At 46.6% G+C, this 14,834-nt stretch overlaps 1 protein-coding gene across 2 annotated transcripts; it reads left to right on the forward strand.

The window, feature by feature from the left end:
• Positions 1–305: 305 nt before the first annotated feature.
• Positions 306–14,582, forward strand: LOC118586354 (Fc receptor-like protein 1). 2 transcript variants are annotated; one of them, XM_036191519.1, is made up of 9 exons: positions 306–336; positions 7,460–7,777; positions 7,939–8,217; positions 8,533–8,661; positions 9,661–9,685; positions 11,986–12,068; positions 12,286–12,357; positions 12,919–12,959; positions 14,511–14,582. In XM_036191519.1, exons 1-9 carry the CDS (start codon positions 306–308, stop codon positions 14,580–14,582), a joined length of 1,050 nt encoding a protein of 349 aa, XP_036047412.1. The 2 variants fall into 2 exon arrangements, with proteins under 2 accessions (XP_036047412.1, XP_036047413.1); XM_036191520.1 differs by lacking the exon at positions 8,533–8,661.
• The last annotated feature ends 252 nt before the right edge of the window (positions 14,583–14,834 follow it).

The raw sequence follows: 14,834 nt of genomic DNA on the forward strand, positions 1-14,834 counted from the left end.
GCAAACGCCCAAGACACACGAGTTCTGAAAAAATGAGAAAGCCTGCACCAAACCATACGAAGGAGCAACTTCATTTTTTCCACGTTCATGGAGGAGGAAATCGAGACTAACCACTGGACAATGTTCCTCTGCACTTCCCTTTCTGTAAACGCGTGCTGAAGGTTAACTTCCGAACCTGACTTCCTCAAACCTCAGAGACACGTTCACCTGTTGACTCCCATGTGAGTAGCTTGGTTTTGCTTTCTTTTCTTTTTTTTCCCTTTGGTGAGAGGCACCTTCAAGTTACCATCCCCAGCCTGGCCCTCATGCTACCTTGGCTCCTGCTGTTGATCTGTGGTGAGTTGGACAACTGGGAGTGGGGTCTGGGATCTGGAACCTCACTTCTTGAAAAGTGTTGAGAATTATAGGACTACGTTTCTGCCTGGGGATGCTCATGTTGCCTCTGTCTATCTGTTTCTCTCTCTCATACACAGATATGTCAGATATGTGCACACACGCACACACACGCGCACACACACACACACACACACACACACACACACACACGAGCACACACACACCCACACACAATGTAGGCAACAAATTGGTCTCTCAGTTCCTTTTCTTCTATCAACATTTCCTCCTTTTATTTGGTGTCAAACCTTAGTATTTCTCACCACCCATCCACATTCCATTGTACTTACTGTTAAGTTTATCTGGTGTCACACACGAAACAACAAGATTATTGATCCATCAATAGGCTGACTCCTCACAGGACTCAGATTCCGTAGTTTGTCACCGCACCTCAGGATGCTCTTCCATCTCTCTCTCCATGTGCTTCAACTGTGCCCAGACAGGTGAGCAGTACTTTACAAAGGCTTACCTGGCTACTATCACCATGTGACATGGGAACCAAACCACAGACATCCTTCAGCTCTGCTGGAGAACTTCATATACACGTCTACAGCCCCGTTTTTCCACTTGTGAAAATCATTGCCTTGCATCTTCTCATTTCTCCTCAAACTTAATCCCTTTTGTCCCCATTTTATAAGCTTAATACTTTATTCAAAAAGTAAAAACGGCAAGAAGTCTCTATATTTCTACTATCCTGTCTACCAGCTACCTACATGTCTTCTTGTGCCGTGAATGTATCTTGTCTCAAAGACAGGAGTCCCTGCTTGCTCATTCAAGACCCTCCTCCTACCTTCAAATTTGTCTCCTCCACTCAAATGTTTCTCCATTTCAGCTTATTCCCATCAGTGCAGGGGCTTGCTTGGAAATCTTTTTTCTCATTCACACACCATTTCTCTTTCTCCCTTCGCTCTGCTCTCAGTGACTGTTCACTTTGCTACACTTCCCCCAATTCTCTCTCTTTTAAAACTTCATCTTTAATGAGACTGGACTTTCTGAAGCTCTTGAGTTTCCTTTCCCAGATGCTTAGGGTTACGTTGTCCAAAGCACAACCAAAACAATGAACATCTCTGTCTCATCAAAGATCCCTTCTCACGGTCCATCTCATCCCAGGAGCCCCTCTCTCATTCATGGCCCTGGCTACTGTTCAGTTATTCCAGGTCTCTTTTCATGAACTCAACCGTTTGTCCCCACCACTCCTTGGAAATCGTTCTTGCTAACATTACCCACCACTTCCATGTCATGTCACCCAGAGGTCATTTCCGTTTCCTGCTTCCTTAGTCTCTCAGGAGCTGACACAGTTGATCGCTCCTTCTGCAGGACACTTTTCCCTTGGTTCCAGAATGCCATGCTCTTCTATTTTCTCTCTGCTTCATGTTTGCTGCTCTTAGTTCCTTCACTGATAGAATCTGTCCTCCACATGTTGTCAGCCTTGAAGTGGACACCTAGACTTCATCTGTAGTTTCTTCTCCAAATTTACACAACTCTGTCATTTAATGTGTAATGTTGTGTCTAAACTTAAGCTTTTCTCACCAGCTTTGGCTTAGTCTTTAAATAGCAGCCACTGGCTACTCGGGTGTCTACCAGGCATCCTAACCAGCTTCTAGATTTCTATGTCTGTCACCCTACACCAAACCTACCCATTTTCCCATAACTTTCCTGTTTCAATAAATGCCATCAACATTTTTCTGGTTGCTCTGGCCAATTGTTTAGAAATAGTACTTAACCTCTCACCCTCTCTCTTCCTTTTCTCCTTCCCTCCTCCTCTCTCTTCCTCTCTCCCTTCCCTTCTTCCTCTCTCCCTCCTCCTCTCTCTTCCTCTCTCCCTCCCCCTCTCTCTTCCTCTCTCCCTCCCCCTCTCTCTTCCTCTCTCCCTTCCTCTCTCTTTCTCTCTCCCTCCTCCTCTCTCTTCCTCTCTCCCTCCCCCTCTCTCTTCCTCTCTCCCTCCCCCTCTCTCTTCCTCTCTCCCTTCCTCTCTCTTTCTCTCTCCCTCCTCTTCTCTCTTCCTCTCTCCCTCCTCCTCTCTCTTCCTCTCTCCCTCCCCCTCTCTCTTCCTCTCTCCCTTCCTCTCTCTTCCTCTCTCCCTTCCTCTCTCTTCCTCTCTCCCTCCCCCTCTCTCTTCCTCTCTCCCTTCCTCTCATGCCCATTCTCCTTGCGGTTGCTGCGCTGTACCAGGCGTACTCTGAGTGTCCAGACTGGCTGAAGCTTCAATACAACTTATATCTCTGCTTTATTTTTCATTTGAGCACTACTCTCTGAAACAATGTTCTAATTTATGAAAAACTTTAAAATGAAAATACAATTATATCACTTCCCCTTCTTTATCCTCACTCTAACCCTCACATATTAATAACATTTTTTGATTATTATTGTTCCATATATGTACATAAATATATTACTACAACCTGTTGAGTCTTGTGTGTATACAATTCCAGGGCTGATCACTTTGTATTGGACAACCAATTAGGGGACTCCTCCCTGGAAGAGGATATTCCTCCACACACACTCAGCAGTCATTATTTACCTGGATTTCTTTGTCCAGGGGGAGGAACCCATGGCATTTCCCCTCTGTGCATTAGCATGTATATTTATATTGTCGTTGCTCTGGTCTTCTTTAGGCAGCCATGCTGTCATGGGTCCCTGTTATTTCTTGGATACACAATTTCACAGCAAACTTTCTGGTCCTCTGCTCTTACAGTCTTTTTGCCTCCTCTCCTGCAATGTTCTCTAAGCCATAGGTGGCAGAGTTGCCTCCCACTACAATGTAGATTCCTTCACAGTCAAGTATTCGAAAGTATTTCTTTACGAACAAATACATAAATATTATTTTTTCTGCCAGCTCCTTCTGACTGCTTGCTACTACCTGAGGAAGTAACCATTCAACTAAGCATTTATCCAAGTAGGATTTCAAACTAAGCACAATGAAAATAATTAATAATTATGAGAAAATCTTGATTAGCTGTTAAAGAAATTGCAGGCACTATTCTCAGCGCTCGGTGCATGCTCGTTTGTCTCTACAAATCACATCTCGATCTCACAGAAAAGAAAGCTAAAGCAAAGGAGAAACACACTTCCCAGGACCTCAGGGCTTGTAAGAAGAAGAGAGAATATCATATCTCTACTATCTAGTGACAAAGCCTGCATTTCCCCCAGAATTTCTCCTTCTTGACCAATAATATCACCAAAGGAGAGAATATTTGAAGAACTCCAATTCTTCTCTGAACCCATACCTCCTCTGATGAGAAGTTGGTAGCCCGTGAGCCCCCATGCCTTGAGACTGAGACCTTTATTCCTCTTATTTGATTTTGTTCCGGATCTGGCAGCAGATCCAGAGATGAAACTTAAGATGTTTAAAAGGAGGAGAGAATAGAGAATAAGGCCAGAGGGACAAACTGACAGGGGTTAAGAGTGAGGCTATCGGGGTTGGGGATTTAGCTCAGTGGTAGAGTGCTTGCCTAGCAAGCGCAAGGCCCTGGGTTCGATCTTCAGCTCCACACACACACACACACCAAAAAAAAAAAAAAAAAAAACAAGAGTGAGGCTATCATCCCTTCATCATAGAGACAAAGTTACTGACAATTTCTTTATAACCATAGAAAGGACCATGTGTCCTTTCTGGATAATATAGAATATGGGGAAAGAAACAGAAAGAAGGAAGGTGGGGAAGTTGGCAGGCGATGGGGAAGAAGAGGGAGTTGTGGGGCAGACACAGGGGAGGAGAGGGCACTGTGGGGATAGCCCTTTGGAGAAGTGTGACGGTGTGTCTGTGGAACGCGCTGCTCTGGTCCAGCCTGTACTGGTTTCTTTTCCAGCTCTGCTCGGTGAACCCGCTGGTGAGTTGTGCTTCCCAGTCTTCCTCACAGTCCAGGGAGTACCTTGTCATCCCAATCAGCACAGGAGACATGTGGGTGTATGAACAGCCATGCCCGGACAGGACACAAACTTCAGAGACTCTTCCCGGCACAAGCTGTAACCTGTGTCTGCCCAGCTGGGTGAGCTGGTCTGGAGCCACCTCAGCACAAGTAGGGGAACATGGTCACACAGAGGTGGCAGAAAGCATGGAAGATTTACGTTAGAAGGAGTCTGTTCTTCAGAGGCCCCAGGTCCCCACTGTGCTCTTTGACTGGGTGTCAAAAGGTCACAGAGCACAGCACTACAGTTAGTCCCCCAGCCACAGGCAGAGTCCAACAAGATGTTCCGTCTGGCTGCTCTTAGTAGCCCCATGGTTATAGCTGTTATGTTCTCTCTCTCTCTCTCTCTCTCTCTCTCTCTCTCTCTCTCTCTGGCATATGCAAATTTAATTGATTTCCTTACCAGAAGGAATTTCCTCTGTGAAACTTATGCAAATCTACCAAGTATGACCTGATCTCTTGCATACAAACTATTAACCACGAGGTTACCAAAAAAGATTGTCTGGTGCACCCAGCAACACAGGACCAGAGATTTCCCCCATGGTCAGGGAAATCAGAAGACTCTGGTCTTCTGGGTCCCTCGCTGATATCCAAATTTAACTCATTTGTGCTAATGCTATGTGTGCTGTGTGCCTGGTTTCCCCTTTCCCTCTAAGCCCAGCATTCAAGCATAGCCTACAGAGAAATACAAAACCACATCAAGGACAAGGAAATGGTTGGTTTACATGTGTTTAAGGAATTCTCAGATGCTAAGAGTTCTACACAGCAGAACTGCAGACTCTTGTAGTGAAGCAGGTCTGGCTTCTTGCTCTTTTTTCAGCTGGCCCAATCAGGAGACAGGCCTGTAGGTGCCCAACACCTTTCCTTCTCAGCTCAGTTTCAAATGCTGTGAAGTTTATCAGTCCTCGAGGACCATAGATGTCCATGGAGAGAAGATGCAGGGTATTCCATACCCAGGGCAGATGCTAACTGTAGGTGTAACTGCTACCTAAAAGGATTCTGGGGGGGAAAAAAAAGCTTTCTTGTAGGAAGGATTTGAGGTTATAGACACTGAACCAGGTATCACCAGGGACCCAGGGTATTTTTCATCTGGTGAAGAGAGAAATAGTTTCTCTTAGAGAAACTATAAATGTCTCCCAAATTGAGAGACTCTGGGGGTTAGACAAATGCCCAGAGAGACTGTGGCATTTCATGGGCTGATGGGACAGTGAGGAAGACGAGGGAAAATGAAGCTTCAATCATCTTTACATTTTTCTGAAATGAGCCCTTAAAACCCCAAAGCACGTACCCCTAAGACTTAAGAGGTGGATTAAATTTTCATCTCATCTCATGGATTCTACAGAGGTTTCTATAGAACTTCTGAGCCAAGGGATCATCTGGGCTGTGTGGATGATGGATTCAGGGAATTTCCATTCCCTGTGAGTGTTCTCCCTTTTCTCCATCAGGAACTGCAATAGGAGGCTCAGAAAAGAGTCAACAGAGAACTGAGCCGCCCCCCCACTCTACCCCACCCTCACTACACCCCTGCTTGTTTCCATGGTGTTGCTTCCATGACAACCGATTCCCCCAGGATCCCAGTTATGTCTTTGAAAGTGATGGCATGGGTCTGGGATGTCAGAGCAAGGGGAACCTTTCTTCCTTCCTATCAATATGATTTATAACAAAGGTAAAAGAAGGAGCTGATCTTTAGCTCTTTGGTAGAACATTTGCCCAGCATCCATAAGGCTCTGCTGCTGTGATTACCAGTACCATCAAAATAGAGTGAGGAGGAGGAGAGGAAGAGGAGAGGAGAGGAAGGAAATGAGGGGGGTGGGAGGGAAAAGAGAAAGGAGAGAGTTTATTAGAACTTTAATCGTTACTGTATCCAGCAAGAGTCTTCAATATACCTGCTCTGACATAACTTTAAAAATTATGCCAGAAACTTAAAAATAAGATAATGAGATCTAAGCTGCAGGTAAAGATTGTCCTCTGGAAGCTGATGCCATTGCACAGGGTTAGGGTGTACCAGAAGGAGCAGGATGGGTTCTCAGCAAAGGGAAACTCATGGCTATGAGGGAGGAGGTGGGAGAGGTTGTCTGTTCTACTGGCTGGGAACACAAAAGATGCCTGATCATAAACACTGCCCTGAAATTTGTGTGTATGCCTTTTCTCTAGATCTGGTTCTACGCCCTGTGCTAGAATTCAGTCCTTCCCAGCCTGTAGAGGGACATTCCATGACCCTGACCTGTAGGCTCCAGCTCCTTGCACAGAGGCCACATATTCAGCTCTGGTTCTGCTTCTTCAGTGATGGCCAGGCTCTTGGGTCAGGCTGCAGCAGCTCCCCAAAGCTTCAGATCCCTGCCGTGTGGAGGAAAAACCCAAAGTCTTACCGGTGCGCAGCTAAAGTGACCGGTCAGAAGATCACAAGGTGGAGCCTGACAACCGAGATACCTGTGCAGAGTGAGTGTCTGAGCTTGCTCTTCCAGAGTCAGAGCTGGGTAACAAAAGAGCAGGACAGGATGTCTCCTGCTCTCCTGTGAAGGTAGACATTAGGAAAATGGGGGATGTTAAAACAAAACAAAACAAAAGGCCATGTTTTATTAGCCTGTGCCATATGATCCCATGTCAGGTCAATCATCAAAAGCAAATGTCCAGTACCTACAAAGGGTCTCAAACTTGCTAAAACTTCAACATTGGTAAAACAAAATCTACCCCAACCTGTACAAAACCTTGGTCAGCTCACACATACACATGATCCTCCTCTAGTACTTCATGCATGTGGTGTAACTGACCTTTAGGGCTGCGGGGGGGGGGGGGGGGTAATGAGAGCCACACACTTACAAATGACAATCAGATCTATGAGAAGTTAAGCCATGTGCTCAAACACACACAGCAAGAACGTGTTTGAAAGAGTATTCGTAGCCCAGCAGTTTGATTTAGAACTTGGACTTGAAATCACTATCAGTAGTAGAAATTAGGTTATCCTAGGGTGGGAGATGGCATCACATACTCCACGGTGGTGGGAGAGTACTTTTCTCACTCTGGCTGTCAGCCAAACCTAAGATGATTCCAAGTCAGCAGAACACCAGCCCCAATGTAAGCTAGTAAAATCACTGACTTTGCCAGCAGCCTTTGCTTTCAGGACCAGAACACCCCTCTCTGAAACGCTCCCTACTTAGGATCCCCTTCATTATCTTGTGTCCCTGCAGGAATCCCTGTCTCTGATGTGAACTTGGAGACACGGCCCCCAGGGGGATGGGTGATGGAGGGAAGCAAACTGGTCCTCATTTGCTCAGTTGCTAATGCCACTGGAAACATAACATACTTCTGGTACAGAGGGGCCCTGGGTTCAAATCTGGAAACAAGGATACAGCACTCACTGACAGCAGAGTTTGAGATCATGGAAATGAAGAACAGTGATGCTGAGCAATACTACTGTGCAGCGGACAATGGCTATGGCCCTATTCTCAGTGAGGTGGTGAACATCACTGTCAGAGGTAAGTGGCACACCTGCCACATCTCAACCAGCATATCCCACACCAAGCTCCACACCCCCCTGGGCTGCCTTTAGCAGTGGAGTTGAGCCTCTAGGCAGGCAGAAATTATGGGTCGGTTGCCCCATCAAGGTACCGCTCTCTAATTGTTCACTGTTGATCAGTTCCAGTGTCTCGCCCTGTCCTTACCTTTGGGGACTCTGGAACCCAGGCTGTGCTGGGGGACCTGATGGAGCTTCACTGTGAGGCCCTGGGAGGCTCTCCCCCAATCTTCTACCAGTTTTATCATGAGCATGTCATTCTGGGGAACAGCTCAGCCCCCTCTGGAGGAGGAGCATCCTTCAACTTCTCACTAACTACAGAACATTCTGGAAACTACTTCTGTGAGGCCAGCAATGGCCAGGGTACCCAGCGAAGTGAGGTGGTGACTCTCAACCTAACAGGTATTGTTCTGGCTTTGGGACTCTCAGGGTCAGTATCTCTTCCCCAGCATCCTGGGACAGCTTCAGAGTTCCCAGTGGTGTGTCGTCAGGGGCGGGGCTTCTGTAATCAACATAGGTGATGAACTGGAGAGGGGCGATGAACATGAGGGAGAGGTGTGGAGAATGGAGTTTGAGTACCTATCTTCTTTCATCAGTGTGAGAAGCAAGGGTACTCTAGATAAGCAAGGACACCCTCCCCCATGAGGGGCAGCCCTTGAACATAACCCACACACAAGATGTCTGTTTTCCAAACCCAGCCCCTTCTCTCACGTGCAGATCTCTCCTCAGTGCCCATTGAGGCTGGAAGCAGTCATCTCTCCTCAGGAGTCACTGAGTGGCTACTTGGCTGCCTGGGCCCCGTCACCATGGCCCTAATATTTTGCTACTGGCTCAAGAGAAAAATAGGTTAGTAACTTCATGTATTCAAATTTTGCACTATAACCTAACCCCCCACCCCCCCCCCCCCCCCCCCCAAACAGACTGCATTCGTGGCATGCACACAGCAAAGTAAGTGCATGCCCTAGCTACCTTACCTATGTGTCTTCTCACCAATTTTCAAAGCCTGCTAAAGCACCATTTTTAGGAACAGTCTTTAATTTCACCGGCTGATATCCTGCTCTTCTGTGGGTTAACTTTTATATAGATCATAACTATTTTTTAGACTAGAGCAGAGGAACACTTATCCACTCACTCTGGCTAGCTCCAGGTCTGATGTCAGCACAACAGTCTTACCCAAGGGCGCTGTCACAGGCTTCTCCTTCTCCCTGAAGTACAATTCACATCCCTATGGGGTCTGATCATACCTGGAGCTTTCTCACCTTTTGGATAAAACGTTTTTCTCCTGAAAGTCTCACCTGGTAACACAGTCAACAATTGCTCTCAGTTTTGAATGTTAAAATTACTTTCTGAGTTTATCACAAGCCATAGTTTCACAGGTATTTATGTTTCACCCTGGTCTCCTAGTCTCCACTGAGCAATGAAGAGGGTTAGTAGGGGACAGTGTGAGGCAATTCAAGTCTTATTGAATTCCAAGCTTTCCCAACATCTTTGGACACCTCTTCCCCGCTGTAACCTGGCCATGGCAGCAGCATCTGACCCTGGCACTCTGTGCAGGAAGAGATTACCAGGGTGGCTACAAAATTCAAAGCAAAGCATGTAACAGATGGAAGGTCCCAAATCCTGCTTCTGGTACTTGGGGGAGTTGTTGACTGCTAGCTTTGGGAAGCTGACTTAACTCGTCTGCACCTGAATCGCCTTAGTTGTGACAGAAAGACTCTATAAGTATCTACCAGATGTCCGCTGGGGACAATGCCATCCCAACTGAGCACCACAGGGCAGGAGGACATGACAGTCGGGCTCCACTGATGTATGCTCTCAGTTTTTGTTTTCTTTTCTGCCTTTCAGGAAGACAGCCGGATGATCCACTCAGGTGAGGGCCCTGCTTTCTCTATGTGCTGATGATGGCAAAAACTTACTTTTAAAAAGTTATTTCTTTTATTTATTTTTTTTGAGATTATAGTATGATTACATCATCCATCCCTTTCCTCCATCCAAACCCTCCCTGCTCTTTTTCAAATTCATGGCATCTTTTTTCTATTGGTTGTTGGCATATACATATATGTACATGTATATACATATGTATTTCTAAACCTAAATACAACCTGCTCAGTCTGTGTATTGCCTGTATGCTTGTTTCCATTTGGTATTGGATAGCCAGTCGGTATGCTGCTCCCCAGGGAAGAGCATATCTCCCTCACTCAGCATTCCTTAGTAACTAACCTGTAGTTCTTCATGTACAGCCTTTTCTGTCCACTTCAGTATGTCTGGTTTTGTCATCTTTGCTCAGACAGTCACGTTGGTGAGACTCTATGGGTGTAGCTTCTGACATTCCTGGGAGACACAGTCTCACTGCAAACTTTCTGACCCTCCAGTTCTTACAATCTTTCCAGCCCCCTCTTCCTATGCAATGTTCCCCAAGCCTTTGGTGCAGGAGTATTTTGTAGATGTATCCATTGGGCAGAGACTCCACAACTCTGCATTTTGATTGGTTGTGGTTTTCTGTGGTGGACTCAGTCTATTGCCGAGAGAAGGTTCTTTGTTGAGGGATGAACTTATCTACAGGTATAAGGACAAATATTTATATTGTAGTTAGGAAAGATGCTGGTTTAGTAAAGTGGAGGTTGTATGTTCTCCTCTAAGACTGATGATGTCACTAGCCCTGAGTACTGTTAGCCATGCCCGGGCCCTTAGGTTATCATGCCACACTGGTTGCTGTGGGTCATAGGTGCCATCCCTGGGCAGGACTATTGGTTGCTTCCATCCTTAGGAAACTTGCACCATGCCTTCTGGTACCATGAAAACTTGCTTTTAAAACGGTACTGTCCTCTCCTGTGAGCTGCTTCTCTGTTTCATCGCACCTAAGACTCACTCCTGAGTCCCCCCATTGGCAACCTTGAACATCAGTCTGCTCTTTCTCTTTCACTATTTTCTTTCAATTATTTTGCCGTTTTCTCTCATGCTTCCTTCCAATGCCTCTGCAGTTCCTGTCTTTTGATTTCTTTTGGTCTATTCATGCAGTCTGCTTGCTTACAGCAGAGAGGTTTGAATAAAGGGAAAGATCCTGGGACTCGAAAAGTAGTTTAGGACAGATAAGCTATATATGCTACGCATCTCTGAAATGCAAGACAGAGAGTACTCAACACACTGAAAATACTGTTGGTGAAGTTCATTAGAAGCTTCAAGGAGGAAAACATTTCTCAAATGCTCGCTGGTTCCAAACTTAGCTTGTGCATTGCCCACATCAACGATAAACACTCACTCCACACTCCCAGGGATGTAACACGGGCATGACAGGTTTTTTGCTTCCTCCTCAAGTTGCTTACTCTGGCTAGCTATCTATTTCTGCTGAGATGAACCACTATTTCTTTATTTAGTACCCAGTCCTGTTCTAAGGGACTAGCAGGTAGACTACCTGATAAGCAGTCAGATAAGGAGAGAGGCCATGGCTCAGTAGTAAAAAGGATCAACTTCCAAGACACTGGCTTCTTCCTCACGCTCCTGACAAAGGCTGGCAGCTTAAAACAAAAGCCTTGTTGGATTCCTCTCCTTCCAACAGTCCCCTGCTGATGGACTGGCTCAAGTTCAAGGCCCTTATCAGGACACACTAACACAACAGTCATAGGGACATCAGACATCCAGTCTTTCTTAAACTGACCAACCCCAGATGAGGGGAGGATGATCCTTCAATGACTTAAAAAAAAAAAAAAATCAGCCCTCAAGGAGAAGCTGGATGTCAGCTTTTCAAGCCCCACCTCTGCTCTGCTGAGGGTCTTTCTCTGCGTGCCTGCTGTATGTGTGTGTTTCCTCACCCCTAGTAAAAAGCCTTTCTTCACCTGTTGGGTCTGCCTTCTGCTGTCTGTGGTGTTCACAGTTTCTCAGCTGTTAGCTGTTGCACTCAAGGTTTTTCCTGCCTTTGAATTCTTTAACTGACAGAGAAAATGAACCCGATCAAGGTTAGATAGTAACAGTTACCTGTGTAGGCGATATCATAGTGAACCTGTACCCCTGGAACACATGCTATGGGCTTCGGCTTATACCGCACAGCTGTATCTTCCAGCTGTTCATTTTTTCCTTCCATGAATTAGTATCCTGTACTAATTCCTTCACATTTTACAATCTCAGACAGTCACACCCAGAGCATCTGCGATGGCACATGTTTTATGCTTACAGGAGCCCTCCCAGGCCTGTGCTCCAGGAATCCAGCTACCTCAACTCACCGGACCCAAGGCAGCTACAGTCCGTGTATGAGAACGGTGAGGCTTCCCAGTGACCTGAGTCAACATGGCACATGCTGGAAAGGGAGGCCATCCAGGCCGTCCAGGGTACTCACCAAAGCCGATTCTGCCTCAGCCTCGTCCCTTTACAAACACATGACTCACCTGCTTTTGAGTTTGTGGGAGGAGGTGGGTGTGGAATAGGTGAGAGAGCGGGAGGGAAAGGCTGCTTTAATGTGCCCCCTTCTTGTTTCAGTGAATGTTGTCAGTGGTGATGACATTTATTCACTGGTGTACCATACCCAGCAGGAGATGGAGCCAGCAGCGGGTAAGACTTGGAATGGGAGGAATTGTTCTTGGACTTTTGTCTGTCCCAGAGCCCAGAGGACAGTTGGTGGCTCTGCTTGGCAATATGGCAGTGTTTGTACTTAGAGCTGACTGTATCACTGCAGTTACTTAGAAACTGACCTTTGTAGGGAAGCGATGGCAAGTAGAGCACAGTGCTGCTGTTAGGATGGCCTAGTGTGTGTTTCACGTGGCCTGTCTTTAATGGCAACTCGAAGATGACAGCTTCTGCCGAGTGGCCCTACAGACCCTTTGCAGCGCTTCATGGCTGCTGCTCTTGTCCTATCCTATACATGGTAGGCCCAGAGGAGAGAGGTATCAAAGTGTCTCCAGTGCCAGAAGGGCCCGTGTACCCACCCACCCCAGGCTGCCCATTCTTCTGTGGACACTAAGATAATCATCCATGCCATAGAAAGGAAGACAGGAAATGGTGCTGGAGCTCAGTCTATGGAAAACAGACTGGAGAAGCAAGCTTCGCCAATGGGGGGGTTGTAAAAGATTAAATATGAGTGGAACCTCACAGCGCTTACTCATTCCTCCACAGCTCAGCACATGAGGACACACGGGGCAAGTAAGGTAAGCAGGGTCTCTGCTGTTCTCTGTGTGCTTCCTCTGTTCCCTCTGTTCCCCGTGCGCTTCCTCTGTTCCCCCTGCACTTCCTCTGTTCCCCATGTGCTTCCTCTGTTCCCCCTGTGCTTCCTCTATTCCCCGTGCGCTTCCTCTGTTCCCCATGCTCTTCCTCTGTTCCCCCTGTGCTTCCTCTGTTCCCCCTGCGCTTCCTCTGTTCTTCATGTGCTTCCTCTGTTCCTGGTGCGCTTCCTCTGTCCCCCCCCCTGCTCTTCCTCTGTTCCCCCTGCTCTTCCTCTGTTCCCCATGCTCTTCCTCTGTTCCCCGTGCTCTTCCTCTGTTCCCCGTGCTCTTCCTCTGTTCCCCGTGTGTTTCTGCTGTTCCCTCTGGAGACCATGCTACTACTTTCCAACAATATTGCCACTGAGGAGGAGGAAAAGATATCATGGACCCTTATCTGCCAGCACAGTAGAGACAAAACGCATTTAGTTATAACAATAACCACCGCATGAGGGAGTTTTGGAGGTTTATGGGTATATTTCCTTGAGCAATGTGCTGGTGTGTAGGTCAGACATGGTTTACACTTATTTTAAAAATTCTATGTATTTGAAAATCTCTATCCTAAAATACTGTTAAGCTGTACAGCCATCAACTAGTGCTGTATAGCTAGGAATACAAACTGAACTAAATTAATACTGAATAAACTAAACTAATGTTGCCTCTAAAAACAGGCCTTATGAACATGAATTGTATTATGAAAAATTCATAATTTATAACTCCTGGATAACTCATGATATCCATGATGGGGGCAGAGAGAGGGCAACAGATAAGAGCCTTACTGCTCTTATAGAGGACCAGAACTCAATTCCAGCACCCACATTGGGCAGCTTACCTGCCTCTCCAGCTCCAGGGGATCCCATGCCTTCTTCTGGTTCCCATGGGCACCTACATTCATGTGTATGTAACCACACACAGACAACACATATTTGCACCATTTAAAAAAATTCTAAAAGCCATCCATGGTGCTGCAAAAGTACTTTCTGAATTCCGGGTGTTTTGACTTTGTCCCAACAAGTATCACAGGTGCTTTGCGGTTTTGTCCTAGTTAGGGTGGTCTCTGCGCAGAGCTCTAGTCCTCAGAAAACCTGAGAGCAGTTTAGTTTATTCATTGTCTTTGAACAATGACTATTCATAGGGTTGTTCAGCAGGAACATCTCTAGAAGCTTGAGATGTGACAGGCTCCTTTGACAATGGGGCAGAAGGCCACAGGCTTCCCAGAGGCTCCTTTTAAGGTTTTATGGTTGCTCATGACAAAATCCAGACTTAGCTGGGCGGTGGTGGCACATGCCTTTAACCCCAGCACTCGGGAGGCAGAGCCAGGCGGATCTCTGTGAGTTCGAGGCCAGCCTGGGCTACCAAGTGAGTTCCAGGAAAGGCACAAAGCTACACAGAGAAACCCTGTCTCAAAATAAAAAAAATAAATAAATAAAAAATAAAAAATACAGGCTGACTGGGAGGAGGCCCAGTGGAAGACATGTCCCTCTGTCTTCTCTTCTGTGGTCCCTCCAGGTCTCCCCTGACATCTATTCCAAGGCAAGGAAGGTAAACATTGTAGATATGGACTATGAGGACCCTATGTAAAATTATGTGAACAGCGTCTGTGAAGTGCTGTAAGAAAGCCAAAGGCCTGATGTGGACTCCAGGAATGCTGGGAAAGGACAGTTTGCCGGTACACCTTCCCTTCGCGAGATGGCTCCTTCACCTACCCAGTGTGAAGCTGGTACAAGTCCTGAAGAAACAACCCAGGAAAACCAACTTAGACCCAGAAGCTGGAAAGATTTGCTGGTGGCATCTGGTTGTTGCCCATTCATGTTGGAGCATGACAAATTGCCT

Source organism: Onychomys torridus, chromosome 6 (genome assembly GCF_903995425.1).
Source record: "Onychomys torridus chromosome 6, mOncTor1.1, whole genome shotgun sequence".
In the NCBI taxonomy this organism is placed as follows: Eukaryota; Metazoa; Chordata; class Mammalia; order Rodentia; family Cricetidae; genus Onychomys; species Onychomys torridus.